The sequence below is a fragment of the Parus major genome, chromosome 1 (assembly GCF_001522545.3).
Source record: "Parus major isolate Abel chromosome 1, Parus_major1.1, whole genome shotgun sequence".
Classification (NCBI taxonomy): Eukaryota; Metazoa; Chordata; class Aves; order Passeriformes; family Paridae; genus Parus; species Parus major.
The window spans coordinates 73,437,991-73,459,623 of NC_031768.1; the positions used below are offsets into that span (position 1 = coordinate 73,437,991).

The 21,633-nt window shown below is 37.7% G+C and overlaps 1 protein-coding gene across 11 annotated transcripts in view; it reads right to left on the minus strand.

The window, feature by feature from the left end:
* Positions 1-21,633, minus strand: part of GRIA4 (glutamate ionotropic receptor AMPA type subunit 4) — a 216,440-nt gene that overhangs the window by 48,051 nt on the left and 146,756 nt on the right. For 10 of the 11 annotated variants that reach the window (XM_015621207.2, XM_015621218.1, XM_019006143.1 and 7 more), the window contains exons 8-11: positions 21,184-21,288; positions 15,786-15,896; positions 8,085-8,291; positions 1,364-1,734 (exon numbers count right to left, since the gene is read on the minus strand). In XM_015621207.2, coding sequence (XP_015476693.1) covers positions 1,364-1,734; positions 8,085-8,291; positions 15,786-15,896; positions 21,184-21,288 — 794 coding nt within the window. Of the gene's footprint in view, positions 1-1,363; positions 1,735-8,084; positions 8,292-11,404; positions 14,461-15,785; positions 15,897-21,183; positions 21,289-21,633 lie in introns of those variants that run through there. The other variant, XM_015621278.1, reaches the window with a different exon arrangement.

The following is a 21,633-nucleotide window of genomic DNA, read 5'->3' on the forward strand; positions in this document are numbered from 1 at the left end:
GTGAAGGCACCATTATTGCTGAATGTTTCTCATTAAGTAACAATCAATGGGAGGAAGATCATTTGCATTTTAAATATTAAACGCTTCTAGTCTTGAAACTTAATGTCTACAATGTAGTCCACTGTACTAATGTGTATCACACATACACAGAAGCTTAAATCCTCTTGAACAGTAATCTCAGTGTTCCTATTCTTTCAGGACATGCCTAAAAATAGGAAAAAATTGTCAAAAATACTGGGTAGGTAATCTCTTTTTGCTGACAAAAGTAAAGCATGGTAGCTGAAAATCAGTAGCTTTCTCGGTTTCCTCTTTAAAAAAATGCAAAAGGCTTTGCATATGGATTATGTTGGCTCTAGGATTAAAATGTTCCTGTCACCCAAACTTCTCAAAAATTCCAGAAGCTACTGCAATCATTCATTGAACATTCACATTTTTCTTTTTTAAGAAGCAAGAATTTTCTGACAAAAGAGACATTTATGTTAACTAAAAAATTGTATTTTCCTTTTAAATACCTGCAATTTGATGAGAAGGTTGTTGACGAGTAATGCACATCCATTCTTAATCAGTACCAGTTTTATTGCTAACTTCAATAATAGAAGGATTAGGCCAATGTTGAACACTCAAAATTTCACTGCAAATGGCTAAAATGAAGCCTTTAAGTTTGAAAGATTGGGTCATAATATTTAATTAAAATGTTTTAGTTATTGCCCACTAAAGTTCCAGAAATTTTTAAAAGGTTAAGAAATTCAGGACTGCATGTATTAGACTAATCATGTACTAGAAATCATATATTACAGGACTAATCATGTATTGTAGGACCAAACATGCAGTAAATCTGAGGCATGTGCTCTGTGAGGCACACCTGAGCAACACAGCGTGGCCTCTCAGAAACAGACAGTCAAATACCATCTCTCACAGACAGAAATATTTTTGAAGCAGCACTGTACAACTTGAAACAGAAGTGGGGCATTCCTTGATGCAAGGCAGATATTCAGCACAACTGTGTGCATTTCATGGTTGCAACACAATGGAACAAACCTAGCAACAAGACAGTTCTGAAGTCAACCCAGTGGAATCTCCCTTGTGTGAATCTGCTGTTTCTGAGAGCTGTTTGTGGTTTATGCACATTGACATTGGTAAAATAATAGTAATGACTGAAAATTCAAAGAAGATTATCTGCTGCTGTTATCATGGCAATAAAAAATAAACAAAAAAAACACCAAAACCAAAAAACAAGCTCACAAAAAAAGAAAAGGCTTCCTGAAGAATGAACTTCAAAACACTGTCAGGAAAATTAACGAAGGAAGGTTTTATGCTTCAGTGTCGAAAATAAAATGCAAATGTAAAAAGATTTGACACAAACCTTGGGGAAATATCACATCCTTGTTGCATAAAGGCACCCAGGGAAAACCAGAGGCTGTTGAATATGCCAAACTCATTGGGAGGCTGGTCACTGGGTCCTTCTTTCCCATCCTCTGGCTCTTCTGTGTGCCACTCATATGGACTAAACCTGCTAACTAGGAACAGGACCACACTGACACCAATGTAGGCAAAGACTATGCACATCCAGATCTCATACGCCAACGGGTCCAAGAAGGAAAACACTCCCGGTTTAGATTTCTGGGGCTTTTTGATCATAATGGATATCCCCAAACTCATAAAAGGCTTAGAAAAATCAATGACCTCTTCTCGTACCAAAGTGATGGTCAGAGGCGCAACAGCAATCTCTGCTTTCTATAAAGAAGAAAAGAAATATAGATGTATAGATTAATTGATGTGTGCTTATACACTCGGCTAAGCAGCTAATTCCAAAGGTATGTTATTAACATCAGGACACTGTGGCTTAAATGCTCTTTGTAGCATTTTTCTCTTTCTTTCTATCACACTCTGCATTTACTCAGTACGCTTTCAGTAAAACATATACATTGCAGGTTTTTATTTTACAGAATTTTACCATTTTACAGAATTTTGCAAATACTTATTTTTTTCTGTTAAGAAGAAGACTCTCAAATCTTATAGAGATGAGCAGCAGTGTAGGAAGATAATTTTAGGCATTAATTTAAATTTTAATAAAAGAATTCAAGAAAGAATGGAAAATGAGAATTACCCTATTGCCACTGAATACACAGAGATTTTTTAAGATCCCAGAAACAGTAGTTAATAGTCGTATTTTTGCAAGACATAATATTTTGAGGTAAAGCAGTTAATAGACTCAAGAAAGCTCCAAATGGCATGAGGCTGCAAAAGTGATTAACTGTTTCTGTGATTCCACCAAACTGCATAGAGTTGTCACAAGGGAAATATAGTTCAATAAGATTAAATTAGGTTTTAAACAGCTAAAAATGGCAAGTATACAGGAAATAGGTGTGCAAAATCATGCGATAAAAGGACAAAATGTGTGCTGAATCCATTCCCACTAGTGTCAAGAATATTTTAAAATGCGTTTCTAACATGTTTTTTGGATGAAGATGCCAATCTTGAATGAATCATTATTGATGGAGGTGATTATGCTGCTAACAATGATGTCTGTATGCACTATAAAATATTGGAGCTAAGTAGCTAATGGATCGTTTTTCTCATTAGGGACGCTACATTACATTAAGGTTTGTTCCTTGCCTAGCCTTGCCTTTTACACTAAATCTGTCATTACAGCAGCACTTCCCATGGGAATTGTATGGGGACCTGGGTCACAGGATGCACCTCTGAGAGGGGAAGAGGTGCAAGAGCTGCTGAAACCTTTCTCCTGTTGATCATCATGAAGCTGCTGTGTCTAGGTACAGTCACAGAGCAGAGCCTGTGCTCTGTGACCAGTGTGGACTTCTATACAGCTTATGGGCTCAGGAGAGTAACAGTATTTTGTGAACATTTGTTGCTTCAATGAGATTAAAACATGCTGAAAAATAAGGATGTGCTCAAATAGTTTAATCCAAGTCTTATGTAAATAGCTTGTGTGCCAAAGAAAATATTGAAATGGAACATTTTTGTCATCGTACAACTTTGACACAAGTAAATGTATTTAAAATAATTTGTGGTTTTTATTTTATGTGCCAATTCATATGAAGCCATATATATTTTATGGAATCTAATTTTAAACCAATATTATGTAGTTAAAAATTAAACCTATTTTGGCAGCTTTGCAATTGTAAATAATTCAAAAGAACTGACTCATTCCAGTTCAATGGCCCAAAAATGCACATTTGCATTAAGATGGCTGTATATTAATCGTCAGATTATATCTGTCATTCTGAAATAGTTGTGATGCAAGCACCAAGATTTTATGTAATGATATTAAATTTTAAGACATTAAATTTATGCATCTGAAATCATAATTTTGCAAAGGTATCAGAAATTACCTCTGGTGCTAATGTCTCAGGTAAATGTTATGATAACACTGCTAATTCTCTGAATTTTAATTTAGATTTTGTTATACAAGGCATTTTAAAAAAATTGGCTTCTTAATCCCTTGTAATTACCTAAGTCAGGCTGAAATAGATGTTTTATGAAAACAGTTATTATACGAGGAAGAGTAACATATCTAAAATATATTTTTAAGTAGCCTGAATATTATGAAGTAAACTTAGTTTATGTAGTCTAAAGATGGTTTGAGCTACTGGCTTTCTATTTTTGTTTTTCATCTTACTCATAAGTAGCCTTTCTCCAGAAGAATGGTTTCCTTCATTACAGTCAAAGTCTTTTGTATTTCTAAATTTTGATTACTGAGAATGCCTAATGTGGAGTACTTTAATTAAGTGAAAGACTCATGGCAATTGTGATCTCTTCCTGCCAATCTCTGTGTTTGTCTCACAGCGGTATCTTCATTAACGTGGTGTAAATGATAGACCTCGTCACTCATATTCAAAGGTGTTGGCTAACAGTTTTTTTTTTGTTTCTGCAGATTTCTATTCGGGTTAAAACACAGATCCCTGGTGGTTGTTAGTTTTCAAAATGTAAGCTAGAATAGTGACATTGTCATTTTAGTGCGAATTGAGGAGATTTTAAATACCTACTTAGCACATTGCATATTATATGTGAAATGCTGGAGAGGATTTATCTTACCAAATTAAAATGCTCAAATAGGGTACTCAGAACTTGAACAACATCAGAACTAGCCTACAGTAGTTGAAAGAGTTAAAGAGGAGAAATAGGAACTTAACACATTTTTTACAATAGTGATCTAGTAACAGATAATTCATAATGTAGATAAATCCATTTCATCATGGAAATGGATTTATCCAACAAATCTAAAGGGAAAATCTAAAGGCCAACAAATCTAAAGGGAAAATATATAGCTAAGTCATAATTAAATGCCAAAAAAATTGGAGAAACTACAGCCCCCCAGACTGATCGTATTATTATTTTTGTAAGACTATTCTGTGTCATATAAAGCCCACATAAACTCTTCATTGCAAAAGCTAAATAATGAAAATAGCTGTGCGTGATAATTATCAGCATTTGTGCTTTGCCCAGTTAATGTACACCATATAATTACAGCTTTAAATGATTAACAACATAACTATGGTGCAAAAACAATTAATTATTTTGTTGCCAGTGAAATCTGTTTTGACAAAGACTAATGATACTTCACAGTTAAATCAACTGCGTCTGTAACAGCATTTCAATCAAGGCTCCACCATTACCAAGTACAGATGCATTCTGGATCCTTCCAATATTATACAATGAGACAAGCTTGATTCTGATGGTGAGAGACATTTTCTTTTCCAGAATATACGATTATTATAACCTTGTGAATATGCTTGGTATTGTGAAAGTAGTAAAGTTATCTGAGAAAATGTAGTAAAGCTATCTGGGAACAATCATGAAGAAAGTGATTTTAATCTCAGAATCCCATGGCCTCTGAGATTTCAAACAGAATTGAGTTGTGACCTTTTGTGTTAAGCAGTGAAAGAGAAGCATTCTGTGTCAGGAGAATGAATTTTTAATTGGAGCTGACTGCTAGTGAATTTGGAAACACCTGTTACATGTGCTTAATGGCGTTTCATCCCCAGCCAGCATTTCTTCTGTGAGCTAGATATCAAGGCAAATAGAATCCACATGGACAACTGCATGCATTTGGATACATCAGGGATAAATGATCAAGATTTCCTGGTAGTTTTTAACAATGTGCTAAAAACAAAACAGGAAAATAAACAACCATCCACACCACAATGTTCTGTATAATCTTAGCAAAACTGTCCCCCACAGCATTCTATATGATGTTTCCTCTGAGACATGATGGAAAAATCAACCATGGAGTTTAGGGAATGACTCTGTGCAGCACCTGAGTGTCCAGATATTAGAACAACCTTTGGTGCATGCAGGTCTTAAAGAACATGGGATAAAATTTTCACATGTCTACTCTCAGTAATATGGATAGGGCTAAGGGGCATTGGGGTATGATGGTAAGAGAAAGAGAGCAGAGGAACCTTTTGTGTTGTACAGAAAGGGTCCAATCTCACTGTTCAGAGCAAAACTGGTTAACTTTTTAACCAAAACTGGTTGGGAATTAAAAGCTGTAAAATGTTTCCCAAACAGATCATTTCGTCAACTTGCTAATTCAGTTGCAAATTTTCTCCCAGTCCTGGCTGCAAATAAAAAGCCTTGCTTGAAACACAGCCAACTACTCAAACAAGTTGTGTTTATGATTAGGGAATCTATCAGAGAAGATGAACATACTCTTCTAGCAGAGCTTTGCAGCAAAGTCTCTGGCTGACTGATTTTTCTGCTTTCTCTATGTGGAATAGACCTGGGAGCCTGATGCTCTGTAAATTGTCTGGCAGGGACTCAAGGAAGTTGCAGGAAGGATGCTTTTGATGGATTTCCTGTGGAAATCTTAAGCAGAAAATGTTGTAAGTAGCAGAAAGAACAACTTCCTTTAAAGCTACACCTGTAAAAATACATTAAGCACACTTGGTGTAGCTCTTGGCCTTAAGGCCCAGTGGCACTGGGCAGGCCGCGTCGCTGCCATGAAAGCCACCTGACCTCTAAACCTGCATGGCCACATTCAAGCTGCTCGTAGGGAAAGGTCTCTGCTCAATCCCAGGGTCCAGCTGGGCTCAGGAATTGTTCTGGACAATAAATATGGGCCAAAAACATACCAGAGACCATTCTTGCAGTTTAGCTGGATGAATTCTGAAGCACAGGGGCACTCCCTGGTGCTGCTGATGCTCCAGGATAGATACAGCCTCAAGGAGCCTTGTGGCAGTGGAGCAAATGCACTGGGCAACAGCTGATTTCAGTAAAAAAAGGAGCTCCAAGGGCTTTGCTCCAGCTCATTCCCAGAGCCCAGCCCCAGAATCACAAAGAGACTGCAGCCAATCCTAAACAGATAGTTGGAAAAAGCTTCCTCCTCACTCTTTTCCATTACAAAAAATGAAGTGTTTGCCTTGTCTTCTGGGCTGGCCTTCTTTGTGCGGGTAATTTGTTCCTCATGCCTGAGAACTTTACTGCTTCAGCTCTGTTAAAAGATGTGGGTGTTGACATATCTGTGTGAGCTTCCTCACAACACTTTTTTTTTCAGTCTAGTCCTAGGGCAGCTTGGGTTTGATGAGGTAAATTTTTTAAGATAAAAGAAGGAAAAAAATACCCCAAACAAGCAAAAAATGAAAGTGTAATATCAAGTTTCCACTATAATTTTCAACTAGATGATAGGCCACTGAAACTTTGCATCTGAGCAAAAGAATTTTCTCATAAATAGTAACATTTCTTGGATTATTGAAAAAGTATTCTAGTATAGACCAGTGCTTGGCCATTGGTGTCCATGGGTTTGCTGTTGCAATTAAAAGCCAGACAGGAAGTAACCTCCATACTTGATAAAATAAGTCCGGAAAATCTTTATCTTTTCATATCCTAAGAGTTCATCTTCTTTCAAGCCACTGAAGGAGATATACATGCTTGATGAACTTCAATGTTTCTATTCTCTAAAGACAAAATTGAGGTTGGTTCCTTCATGAACTTCCAAGAGCATGGAGAGTTTTGTGAACCTCATATAACCTTTCCTTTCCAATGGGGAGGGGAGATCACTGAAATTCTGGGGCAACATTTCCCACACCCCTACAGCACAGAGACTGTTTCATACTGCAGAGTCCCTTGAACTGATGCTAATGGAAAATTTATCAGCTGCGCTACAATGACAGAAGGGAACTGAAATGGAGCTGCTACAAAAGTCATGAGGCCTTTGCAACATAAGGCCCAAACTGTCAATGGAATAGTGAAAAATGCAACTTGGGATGGATCAACTGGTATGCAGGACTTTTTTTATGGGGAGGTTGAGGCACGTTAGGAGTTCATGGGTGGAAACATTCACACCTTAGTAGTTTGAGGATTTTTTTTATTCCATCACTGAAATGAAAATATTCTCTAGGAATTCTGAATTGTTCTCAGTGCAGATATTAGCAACTGCAGTCATCAGCCAGCTCAGCCCTGAGTTTTTCTACTTTTGGTAACACCAGATATTGCAAATATTTATTTAGTCTTGTTGGAGCTATTTTCTTTCATATTGGAACATTATGTGTCAACAGAATTATTATGGTATTCTGAAGAGTCCTTCTCCAGATCAGTCTATAACATAATGTTCTCAGTTGTTAAACTTACCAGGTTTTCTCTTAAATTTTGTTATTGAAGGTCATCTTGAAAGTCTGTCTTCATTGTGATTTGTCTGTAGTGGTTTATTACCTATGTTTAATATATATTATGGTGGATTTTTCGTTTCTCAAACCAGACCAAGAATCTCATCTTTTTAAAAAGATCTGTCCATCCATTATTCTAAGAAAATGAATTAATGAGTGATATTCTTCCCAACCAAGTTTTACAGAGTATCAGGAATAGATGGTCTCTAACACTGAAGAGTTTTTAAGGGTATTCAAACTCTGGATGTTCTAATGTTTCAATGTACTAGTTGAATAAATAGTAGAACTTGCATGAAACTACTAAATTTTATCTTGAAAATAAGTGAAAACACACAGATCTGAAACAAGATTCTGTTTCTTTTCTGTGACCCCAAGATTAAATAAAACACACATATACTTCCTATATTATGACTTATACTATGACAAATTAAATCCTGATTCAAAAATTGGTATGCTTACCCCATAAACAAGTTCTCCCACCATCCCATTCCAGATTTTTGTCTCTGGATCCCTTGCTCCATATTTTCCATCAGGAACAATGGCAATTTTGTACTTGATACCAATATGTTTTGCAATTTCTGATGCCAGATCTACACAGTATCCTTCAAACTTGTCATTCCCTTCAAACGTATCATGGTTTTTCTTGAACATAACATATGGGGCTTCCTATAATGAAAGAAGTAGAACTGTAAAGGAGAAGTGTACCGAATATAGTCTGAAAAAAAACAAACATGTCATGAACTGACTGAACAACACACACTTTATAAAAAGGTCATGGACAGCATTAGCACGTTTAAATTAAAATGTAGGAATAGAAATCCTTCTGGCAAGGTATACTCTTTATACTAATTCGGATTATACATTTCACAAGAATTATTGACCGTTTTAAATGGAAGACCTTAGTGCAGTAAATGCTAAATTTAAAGTGTGAATAGAGGCTGGGCCTATACAGTGCAAGGGCTGTGAGATCGTGAAGGTAAAAGGTAGACTTTTGACTCCAGTGAGTAAGCATATCCTCTAACACATTGGGGTTACTGCCTATGAAATTTCAGATGCAGAGCCTGAGTGACTTCACGTATTGAGGTTTAGAATGTATAGGTCCTAGGAGGCTACACACATTTTAGTGAGAACACAGAAATTCATTCCCAAGGAAATATGTATCTTCCCTTTAAAATAAATGGTGCAGATTCTGCAAGGTCATTTAATATGAACTTAAGTGATATGCATGGACAAGAACGGCATTAAGCTGTCAGTGACTTTACATGTTGTATGAAAAAGAAGTACCAAATATTTTGGGACAGTGAGTGCCATTGAAAATGAATAAAACCTGTCTTGAAGAGTGGTTATTGCATTCCCTGTATAAACCATACTATAACAATAGTGAACGTTATGCAATTGGGAATCAAGGTAATTTTTCTTTTTAGCTCTGTGTGAATTCAGACTTTGGAGATTATTAAGTAAAACTATGCCTTCTGATGGTATTTTAAATCACTTCATATAATTCATATTCAGAGAAATGGATGAAATTTCCGGATTAAATATTTGTCTAATATAGAGTGACTTAGGTCACCCTTTGTTTGAATTTACATCACAAAATACTGTCAACTTAAGTTTTCTCTGTGCTATCCCTGGCAAATAAATGTTGGTCTTTTGACACTAACCTCGGCAGTATCCTGTCCTATTCACATCTTTCCTACAGATATAATTAGTACAAAAATAAAAATAATTTTAAACATGTAGTGCAACAACATCTGCTTCACTGAAACTACAAGAACATCACCTGTAATAAACAATAATCTTGTAACCTCTATTAGGTGTCTAACAAGGGAGGATAGGTGGTATTACATGAGTGCAGTGCAGTGCCTTTGCCTGCATTGAGTTTGCATCTTCAAAGGAAAACTGCTGAGCATTACCAGCAGCCTGCACCTTTTCTTGAATTCCTATCCCCACTTAAATCACCTTGATCTCAACCATTGGTATTCTAGAAGGGAGAGTGGGAAAAAAGCAGGGAGATCTTGATCTCTGCAGTAGTTCTTGATTTTCGGAAGTATTTTGGCCACATGTATAAAATGTTCCTACCTCACACAGGCTTTTTGTTTGCATGAGAGGAAGAGCCAAAATCTGTGTCTTTCCATATGTTATTGCACACAAAAAGGTTTAAAATAAACAAAGGTGAAAAATACTCTGTCCTGTCTGTGATTTAGCCAACTGCTTGCTAGGAAGGCAGCCAAGTTTGTCCACTGTCCTTCATTTGTGAAGTCTCCTTACAAGCTTCAGCTATATTTCTTTCTGCACCTCAAAAGCCATTTTGCTTTCCAAAGACCAGAGTTAGTGATTTCTAGCTATTCTGATTCAGCCATAAATCCCCAGCCAAAGGAATGCAACTAGAGTCACATCAGGAGATCATTCTGGTGATGGACTTGAAGAAGACGGGCACAGAGTGTGCCAAGTAAGCTTGCTCCTTCTTCCAAAACCCAGACACCATGCTTTCAGCCCTTTGGCAGGGCTGCTGCAAAAAAAACATTTTAACTGCTTCTGCATAGCAAAGCCAAGTGACAGATAACTCTTTTTTTCTGTTAGAAGTTGAGTGAACTTCAGCCCTCCTACCCCATAGTTCTGTGAGGGAGCACTGAGAAGGGAAGTGGGGTAGCCCAATACTGTCCTTGGTAGGTAAAAACAGAGGCCATCTCATCCAGTGGAGTGACCACCAAGATCTGACAGGGATCTGTTGAGTACTTGGAGGAACTGCATTGGTTCTCCTCTCCATCCACCACCCTTTTTTACACTGATCTCACTGATTTAGAGCAAAATACAGCAGGGAACATTTTTTTGTAATGTAATTATCTTATAAAGTAAGGTAGCATGCTTTGCTGTGACTGCTTTCAAAGTAGCAGCAACTGAATATGATCTGCCAGTGTGAAATGGTACAATTACAGATAACAGCAATGCCTGCTACCATTTGCTTCCTATGTTGATCTTTCCCTCCTAACCTATTTCATACCTCTTTAATTGTTGTGCCTACTTTACCTGCCAAGTAATCAGCTTTCTATTTTCAAGGTAGAATTTGATGGGGGAAACGTAGGTGGGACTGCAAATGAGTTTCTGATAAAGACTTTTTTTAAAAAAAATCAGATAGTAGCCCTAGTTTTAAATCCTGTCCATTTCAGACTTTGAGGGTGTTTCAAACTGATGAGGTGTCCAGTTCCTATAATAAAAAGACACTGAAAGGCAAGTTTTACTGGTTTGCTAACAAGTAACTTACACAGATGAACTTTCAAGGTCACACTGTGAAGCCATGAAATATCGGACTTGAACAATAGCATGTACTTAGCCACATCTTGATGCTCTTTTCTATCTGTGGCACTCAAGTAGACCCTTTTATTCTGTATAATCCGTTGCAATAGCATTTTCAAAGTTAATAGTAATGCTAGTGTAGTCATGGAAGTCTAAAAATCAAGAGATGCAAGTCATCCGTGGAGAGGTAGTATCTTCTATTAAATCAGCTGAAATAGCTGAAAACAGAGGCCTGCTTTTTCATTGTTTCCAGTTATAGCTATTCTTGTCTAATAGAAAGAATATCTCTCCCCACCATTTTGGTGCTAACTATATTTTTGGACTATGTGCTTTTAACCTACTGATATAAACCACACGTCTGACTTACTGGTGAATGAGGTTTAACATTGCAATATTTGCAAGATTTCAGCTGCTTAAGAGTATTTTATGGGGTAGTGAATCAAGGAAAAGTCCACATTGAAATGACCAATGAGTAGCACAGAACAGATATTTGAAATGGTGCAAGCTTTACTTATATAATTCACAATTTCATAACAATAGTTAACATTTGCAAATACAAGTTGATGTCTGCAACAATTACCTTTATAGATGTAAACAAATCATTCCACCACATTGCCACAAATTCATGTGTACAGTTAAATGCTCACAACTGATGATTCATACTATAAGGGAAGCCGGACAAAGTAACTAACCCAAATAACAAACAGATCTAAACTTGGTTTTCCTAATCTGAAGTGGATTTAAAAATATTCACCATTGCAAAAATAATTTGTAAAAGTGACAAATATCTGTGCAAGGAAATTTCTGCTTTTTAGAACAGGTGTGGGACACATTATCACACTTTATTCTGAAAGAGACTTCTGTAAATGTCAATGGAAGGTTTTTTTGGTGACTTCTTTTTTCCTTTTTTTTTTTTTTTTTAAATTTTTTTTTTTCTGAATAAAGTGTCCAGGATTCGGTTTGAAGTCTTTGTTATTTTCATGCAACAAACTTCATTTTTTCTCCAGTCTACTGAAGAGTTCAATTGATAAAGTTTCTAATGAAAAAATATTTTTCTATTATGTGAAAAAGGCTATAATTAGAATTTCTGAGGTAAGACTGTATCAAGAGTATATCAGTCAAAACAGTGATGGTGATTCTCAGTCACCTAATGAAGGTTGCCTGTTATCTTAGATGCCCTAAGGTGACCTGCTTGACCCCAAGGTGCTGTTCTGCAGGTGTTTTGTGCTTGCCTTTATGGATAGGTCTGATACCCTCAGTATAAGGTATCCACCTATGGGCCACTGAATCAATGTCTAAATCTTTGTGGACTTACAAACCTGGGGCAAAACTTACCCCACATGCCTGAAAAGTACATACACCAGCTAAAACATTCAGAGGGAGAGGTCACACATACAGCATGAGACAGGCAAGGGTCACCCTGCCAGTGTAAGAAATGGGGCACAGGCTGTATATCCTAGAGCATCTTAAATGTCACTGAATGCAACCGAATCAATACCCTTTGTAAAGTCATCTACATCTAGGTGACTTGGTTGTGAACTGGATCCTGCCCCTGAAACTTAATCTGCCAACAGCTATCTCATTAAGATATTGAACTGTAAGCCACGATGTAGATGCAGCTCATCATCAAACTTTGGTTTTAAAGGAATTTTGTGATTTTTAAGTTTTGCAGTCTCAGAGTTAAGTACAGAGTTGGCTGTATCATGAAATGTATTGGGAGAGTTTGGATTAGTCTTCTGAGCCTACTTCCCTAAATTCTGCCTCAACAACTTGTAACCATATTTCTGAACCTGCGAAATTAGAGATGATCATCCGCCCTGTGTAGACAAGTCCCTCACTTTACCTTAGTGTTAGAGCAGGGCTGCAAAGAACATCCCTTCTCCAGTCATGCAGTGAGCCTACTGTGCATTTGGAGGTGTTATCATCCCACCCCAATGGGAATGCTTCTGCACAGGTAGGAGGAAATCTGTCCTTTCCAGAGTGCAGGAGGCTGTGCATCACATGAGGGGCAGAATAGGAACTACAAATGGCAGCTGGTAAAGAACATCAGCTGCCCCTGCTGCCTCCTCTCTCTGGGCTGCTACTGCACCACACACCTAACTGGGGATAGGCTGAGAGCCTAAACCAAATATGTAAAATAACTTCTATGTACTTTCACTGTGTTACAAATGAAGAAAACATTTTGTCTAGTAGAAAACGCTGTACTAAGTTCTTTGAGTGCAGAGCTAATCAATTCATTATAATGCAGTTTCTATGCAACAGCCATACAGCCACACTACGGCAAAGTAAGCATAGACACATAAAAGCTGAAGAAACAGAGGACAAATCAACTTGTGCTATTTGGCTTTAGGCAAAAAGCAAGGCATGCTGAAAACCTGTAAGCTTTTCCTATGCTGCCATGACATCTGTCTTTGAAGACTGAAAAGTCTGACAGCACTGCTTGCAGAAGCTTTTCAGTTTAATGTTGGAAAATATGCATGCAACCAAAATTAAATGTGTCATCTACAATGGTTCAACTTCCCTTCAACGTGAAGAGGGAAGTGAAGAGGTGAAAAAAGTCTCTGTGGCATTTGCAACATAACAAAGAAGAGAAAAATAAAAGGACTCTGAAATTTACTCTAGTTAAATATTTCTTTTCTTTGTGTGTGTGATCATATGCTTGCAGATGCTAAATACATTGCCCTAGCACGCCAATGTTAAGAATCATGGTTCCATTCTGCCTTCAGCATCATGTGTGCAGATCCCAGAGGAGAATATGGGAGGTGGACAAGATAAGGCAGAATTCACCATATATTCTTATTCAAACCAAATTCCAATATATTTCTCTTGCACTGTGATTTTGAAACATGGAAAGGGGACAGTTTTGGTCAAGAAGCTGTGCTGCTTTCAATTAATTGCATTTATCCAAAAATTACATGCTGCATAAACACAGGGCATGCTTTGGAATATTAATTCAGCTTTTTGGTTTTGCAAATGATCCCACCAGTCCCTTCAATACAGGGGCTGGAAAAGTTCTTTTGAAGATAACATTTATTATGCACATCAAAATGCTTCAATGCAAACAGGACAGGCAAGATAACACATTTTAAAAGCTTTCTCGTTTTCCCTTTTTTTTCCTTTCTGGTGAACAGAAACCTTTTCTATTACTTTTCATTATTATATTTTACTCGCTTCTCCTAAACTTGGAGCTATTTATGGAAATTACAGTATTCATGTGTGAGAGCTTCAGTCAAAGGTATCAGGATTGGTTTGAGAGGAAAATTTCGACTGAAAGCTTGTAATTCACATCGTTCTCTTCTCAGCTTGGCAAAGTTGAAGGTTAACATCATCTGTTCTAGACATTTCAGATTAGTCACAGAACTTTTCTTGGTGGTTCAGTGCCTGGTCATCCAGTCAGAGGAACAGTAATCCATATGGAAAAATTAGCTCAATGTTACTAGACTGGTGGTTAATACTTGAGCCTTAGTTAGGAATGTTCGCAGCATCTTGGAACTCTTTTCTTCCTTGATCAATTTCTTAAAATAGGATTCTTCATCAGAGGCTGAAAAGAGGAGGACTGAACTGAAGTATATTTTTTTTCCATCACCGAGTCTTTTTTTTTTTTTTTTTTTTCTTTTTAGGAAAAAGATACATATATTTAAAATTTCCCATGCAAAAATAAAATTAAAAGTTACACAATTTGGTTAGGAGTTACATTCTGAATTCCTGTAAAGTAGTTTGGTTGTTTTGTATCCTGGAATGATAACCTTCAACAGGAGATTTGTTAAGACATACTTAATGCATAAACACACTGCTGAAAATCTGGTGATTAACTGTATTTTAAATTAGAAAATGTCTTGATGCTTTCCTTTGGATTACTTTAAACTCTGTATTGAGAAAAATTATTTTTAATAACACCTACAGAATATTCCTTCTCATTTAAGACACAGTTTATTGGGTTAACATGTCTTGTCTAAATGAAGCAGGTGAAAAGGGCAGTGAACTGAGATGTAAAATCTTAAAAGCGGTCATGTAAAGGTCACCCTTTGCCAGTTGCCTTTGATAAACATCAGCTTTAAAGGGCATGTCTGACTTCAGAGGAAAAAACGTTAAATATTTTGTTTAAAATACAGATTTGTAATAAACAATTGCTTTGAAAAACTGTGAATTAAAAATATAAATGAATGAAGCAACTCATTCTCCTTTGCAACCACTCTTTAAAAACACAATAATCCTGGAAATCAACCTCCAAATCTATTTAGATTTTATTAAAATGGAAATTTTACTGCAATGCTAAATAATCATATTAAGAATGCATCTACTAAATTCATGTTTTCATTCACAATTAACAGCAGATAATCCAGTTTTGACTGGCTGATTGAACCATACTACTTAGCATTTTAGTTCTTACTAAAGTCAAATATTGAGTTTATAATTTACCAACAAAAAGGGACACTGGCACTACAGTAAATTTGCTAACAAAAAGGGACATTGGTATTACAGTACTCTCTATTCTATACCCTCTCTTCTATTTTGTCATTTAAAGGTTTTGGGTTTTTTTCTTCTTCAAGTTTCTTGTGAGTCAAGATTTATCAATCAGAGGTTGTGAGAATTCATATCTCTGAGACTTATGTGAGTAAAAAATAGAAAAGACTGAATAAGAGAAAAAAATTACCACAACACACTTTTAAAAACCTGATTTGAAGTGAATCATTATATTAAATGCATACCAAAAAAAAATCTATGCAGACATGACAGTCAGTATAATTAAGATATATGGCTCTCATCCTCCCACTAACCTAGGAACTGGCAGACTAAATTAGATCATAACTAGAAATGAGATTATGTCACACACCAGTATAAGCATTGAAAAAAGAAACACCTTACCAAAATTGTAGTGACAACTACTGTTCTATTCTCAATGGCTGCAGTGTCATTCCCAAGTGTAGGTTCATGCTGAATCAAAACTAATTTATCCATGTCATTCCAATAACCAACCTGCAAAACAAAATGTATATCATTTGCAGTAAGGTCTACATTCTGCATAACTATCAAATAAACTATGCTGAGAACAACCAAGCAATCCAAAGATGGTTTTGTCCAAAGGAAGTGCTGTGTCCAAAGTGTCCCTTGCACCCCTGCTGCACAGGGACAGACCTGGTGGCACCTCCACTTTGCTGCTCCTGAATGATCTGGGCTGCTCACTTCAACCCGAGACACAAGGTAAATCCCATTTCCATTAGCTTGAAGCATTCCTGGGGCATAAATGAGATACAAGAATTTTTTTCTCCCCACAAGAATATTTTCATTTGTTAGTCCTCCAGATCTTTTGATCTTAGACAGAGGAATGAAAGACACAGGGATGAAAGACATCTGGATGACAGTTTTGCAATCCCACGGCTGATCTCAATTCCTTGCTCCATCCTGGGCTTCCCAGGAGATCCCAGCTCCAGGATTTACACCAGGCTTGTTCCACTTAACTGCTAGCACTGACCTTTTAGTACCTACATTAGAGGCCCTGTTATTTACACTTTACACTCACAGGACAGACACTACCAGCAGACAGTGACTCAGCTCATGCAGGATAAGCATCCCTCCTAGAAAGGTGCTTGCTTTTCCCACTGACTGTAAAGCACGGTGAGACTGAATTCTTCCTAAATATATCTCTGGGAAGTGCCTTCAGGGAGGTGGAACAAATCAGGTTTTTCTCTCCTTGGCTGCATTTAGGCTGCCATAACCCTTCCCTGAGCAGCTTTAAGAGCTTTAAGGTAAAACAGCTCCCTTTGTTCATTGCTGGCAATGAACTTCTCTAGAGTGAGATTTGAATCAGTTGTTCTCGTAATCCCATAGAGGAAAAACCCCTGAACCTATTTTTTCTCCCTTCTTGCCCATTCTCTTTTCTGTGGATAGATCATGGTTTTCTGTGCATCCACTGACAAGGCTGCTGGGGCTTCTTCCTCTGACCCAGCACTGACAGCACTCAGCTCCATGTCAAATGGACAAGATTAACACAAACATGTCAGTAGAACTGTATTCTAATCCCACCTCAAGAGGCTCCCCTGCTTGCTGACAGCCTAATGAATTGGGAGACTGATCTTTCTTCCCAGCATGATTTAACAGACACATGATTTAAAAGGTTTCTATCAAAGAGATGCAATTCAACCAGGCACAGCTCAGTTTCTGGGAGCACCTGGGGACCAGTCAGCAGCAACTGCCCCTTTCCCCCTTCCTTGATTAATTAGGAGTTCATGAGACCAAGAGCTGGGAGAGAGGAATGCCTTGTCTATCTTACTAGAAGAGGAACAGGAATTTTAGTGGAAAGTGGGCTCCACTAAAGAAAGAAGGCAGAGCTTCAATGTAATTGTCAGGACCAAAGGACACTCTGTGCCTTGGATGCAAAATTTCATTATGATGGAAACTGGCTAAATGATCAAATCAGTTACATAGTCATTATTATTTCCAACACTATTGTAGAACCCTGATTAAATTCACTGTCACATAGGATTCTGCCACCATGACATGCTCAGCTCAATGCAGTGATGTGAGAGACTAAAAGAGCAGGGGTCTGCTTCTCATTCTTCTCATATGCATTATATATATGTATATTCTGTATTTTATTAGAATAGTCACCCTTCCTCTTGATTTTACATTTACTGTTTCATTAGTTTCCTTCTTGCAAAAAATGCATGGAGAGGCAAGTAATTTTAACAGTCCCTAGAGTAGTTTGACTGAACAGATTTTTTTTCTATTAGTGAAGCAAACAAGCACAAACTGTCCATGCACAAGTTCTGAGATATTTAGTTGAAATGTTCCTTTTCTTTTTGCAATTGCTCTTACAGCACTGGAACCTTGATTTAGGTGTCTGCAGCTAACAGGAAATGTCAGTAGTGCTGATATAGTGGAGAGGAAGGTTTTCTTCCTAGTAGTATGCAGTGCTAAAAAATATTCTTTTTCAACCACACAGCCATACAGGCACAGATACAACTGATTATTGAAAATGTGGAGTTCTTGTCAAAAAACCGTGACCAGCTAAAGGCAAAATATGTACACCAAAATCTGTCAGTTTAGATAGAGAACTACTATGATAGTGAATGATGATTTTTCATTGAGCCATTCTTCACTGCTATAAGCTCAAAAGGAAAGCATAAAATGAATGAGGTACTGTGCTACAGAAGTAAGTACTATATGAAAATTCAGACAACAGTAAAGGCATTATTTGATAAATGACAGACATCTTTTAAAGGAATTTAAGCTTTTGTGTATTGGGGTGAGCTTGTATGTGTTTGATACAAACCTGCACTAAAGTAACTCTTGAACAAGGTTACTGAATAAATATGAAAGATACTTCAAGACACTTGGGTAGAAGTAGAGAGATACACAGTCACTTTGAGAGCACTAAATAACAGTATGCTTTCCCTTAAATACCTCAACTCCACAAGGAAAAGAACTCCTCAAATGAAAGGATTGAATTTAGCCATAAAAGTACCTCCAATTCTTTTTGGGTTGCAACTGAACTTCATAGCAGTTGCATCCACTCATACAGAGGATGAATTTATCTTTTAGGAAAACATTGCAAAAATATTTACCTCAAAGTAAGCTTGCCATAACAGTTTGGCATTCGAATGAACAGCGTTCTCTATGAAGGCCTGTGTACCTTGCAGTATCCACTTAAGTGATCCTGTTGGAGCTCACAAGCCACTGAGGGCAAGAGAATACTCAAAAATTTTGATTATTAATTTTCATGTTGGCAAGTTGGAGTTCAGAAGCCAAATCTTAGAGCATCTTGTGCATGTGATGTATATGCTTTGTTTACCTTTTATTTTGGTGATAGGAAGGATGGTGAATGACACAATTACAGGATTGCTGAGCTGGGAAGGGACCTCTGGAAGTCATTTGGTTAAACCCCTTGTTCAGCCTAAAGCCAGTTGCCCAGGACTGTGTCTAGATGGCTTCTGAATGTCTCCAAGGATGAAGACTTCACAAACTTCCTGCACAACCTGTGGCAATGCTTGGCCACTCTCAGAATATGAAAAAGTATTTCCTAATGCTCAGAAGGAACCTCCTGTGTTTCAGTTTGTGCTCATTGCCTCTAGTCCAGTCCCTGAGGACCAATGAAAAGCCTGTATCACTTGATCACAGCCCTCAAGTCATAGGATCCATTCCATTACATCTCTGTGATCCTCATTCTCCTGCCCTTTCCCATCACCAGCAGGTTTTGTTACTGCTCTGCAGAGAAGAACCAAGTAAGAGGTGCTGCATAAATGAAACTAACATGAGCATGGGCTAATATTTCCCGTTTTACTAAACTATGTGGAAGTCTGCTCTGTCTAGCTGTGCCCTTTTTTAATGGTCTCTTCACATATTTAAAGCTGTGGGCAACAAAAATCACTTTTCTAAAGATTGGAGCCATGCGTTACTCTGACTGGAAAGGCAGTTTTGAAAGGATAGTGCTGGGTGACTCATAAGTCATGTTATGTTGGACATGAGAAGAAGACATTAATAGTGAAGGCCTCTTAGTTCAATTAAGTAGAGCCATTTCTCACATATTATATAGGATTTGTCAGGCTGGACCACAGAACTGGTCCAATGATCACATATAAAGCACTATCTAATACATGTGAAATAAATTCTTCAGAGTAGCCAGATCTGTCAGAGCTGTTATGACTTGTTATATCAAACACAGGTAATGACTTAGGAGTAGCAGAAAGGCATGACTGAAAGGTAAAAAAAGCACCTTGGGCCTCTAGCACAGCACAGACATAGCTCCTCTGTTTGCAATCACCCTCCCCTTCAACTGCAGGCAAGAGGAGAGGATGGGGACATCCCTGCAGTGGTGCCAGACAGGCACCTCTCCTATAACAGGTGACAAACATCAACCCTTTTCAAAAGTTTGCTGACAACCAAGTTCCCTAACGAGTTTCTCAAGTTGTGACCTAATTAAACACATCTTTTTGCACCTTGTCTTCCCTCCTGTACAACTGGGAATAGGGGATGGAAAGGCCATAATTCACTGTTTCCTCCAGTGCACCCCAGCCACCCATATATCCTGCTGGCCGCCAAAGGTGCGGAGAGGAGACAGGAAGGAGGCAGGGCTGGTAGCAAGATCAGACACATTTTCTGGCACAAGATAGTGGACTTCCAAAGAGATGAAAGACAAACTCACCTTTCCCAATTTATTCTTCAGCCATCTGTCACGATTTCAAAAGACAACTGCACCAACAGGCCTTATATGCAGGCACATGCTTTGCCTCAGTCGACAGCTCTACACAGTGATATAGTGGCAAATTTTTCATCCAAGTGTGTAATTCTGCTCTGGGCCTGCAGTTTAACACTCTACCTCCTCAGCACTGTGGCAGGTAACTGTCTCCAGGGACACACAGCTCATCTGTGGTACTATTTACCGTGCTTCCCTCCTCTGGCCAATACCAGAGGACTATTTAACTCAATTTTGGTTGCTTTGGCCCTATTCAAGCAGCCATCACCATCACCTGCCCCCTTCTCTTGTTCTGATGACCTCACAAACAAAATAGGCCACGATGACTCAAAATAATGAAAATCCTTGAGCCTGGGTACGTTTTCTGCTTTTATTTGTTTTATACTATGATAAATGGACAAATTTCAGCACAAAAGGGAAAAGATCAACAAAGTACCCAGGCTTATCTTTTCAAAGTGATTGGGTTGAGTGATAATGAGCATTCAGACATGAAGGATCTGCTTAGACATGTGTTAATGTGCATTTGCTTACAAGCAACCAAGCCAATCAAGCACACAGGATTAGATACTGCAATAAATTTCAGAAAATTTTAAGGATTCAGGTAATTTCCTCTTTCTCCTCTCTCCTGTTCTTTCACCCTTAAAAGCCCTTTGTTAATTATAGCCTATGATTCATGTTTATACAGAAAAATGCTTAAAAATGCAAGTAATTTTCAAGACAGAAATCTTGGGATAAGGTACATGAAATATTTACTATTCAGCATTCTGACCATTTTCCATCACCCAGCAGCCTAGCAACATGTTATCCAGCTGGTTTTCTTTAGTATGCTTGACTCACTGACATCCCACCACTCCAAGATGCACACTTGCTTTTGTATTCCCCAATTTGAGTCACTGAATAATAGCACCTAGTAGAAAATGCAGCTAAAAGACGGTTTCACCAGAAATATCCGTGTACTCGGTGTATTATACCTTTCCAAACTGCAGAGTCCACTTCAGTATAAGTTTGCATAACTTATTTATTGTACACAACTCATTTATATGATATGAGGACAGCAATGTCAGCACATACCTTCCGAGGGCCAGTATTTTTCAGCTCAAAGACATCCATGGTGTAGTTGACTCTGCGACCGTAGTGGTCAAACTGAACATTTCCAGTCAAACCCTGTATTCGAACCTACAAATGGAAGAAAAACCACCATGAAAATCCAGTCTTATGCTCTTTATTTCAAACATTACAGAGCAGTGCAAGTTATCCTGGCTACATCCTTAGATTACCATAAAAACACTACTGTAGAACAGTTCAAAGAAATAAAGCTGGCTACTTTATATTCTTTTCTCCTGTCAAACCATGCTCAAAACAGGCTTAGATATGTCAGTATCTAACTGCTAACAAAGACACACAGTGGACCTTCTTCTCTTTCATGCTGTGAAGCTCAACACCTTCCAGCTGCAGGTTTGAAACAGAAGTACATTTTTTACTATTCTCATCACTCCTGGGGTCATATGAAAAAAAACTAAA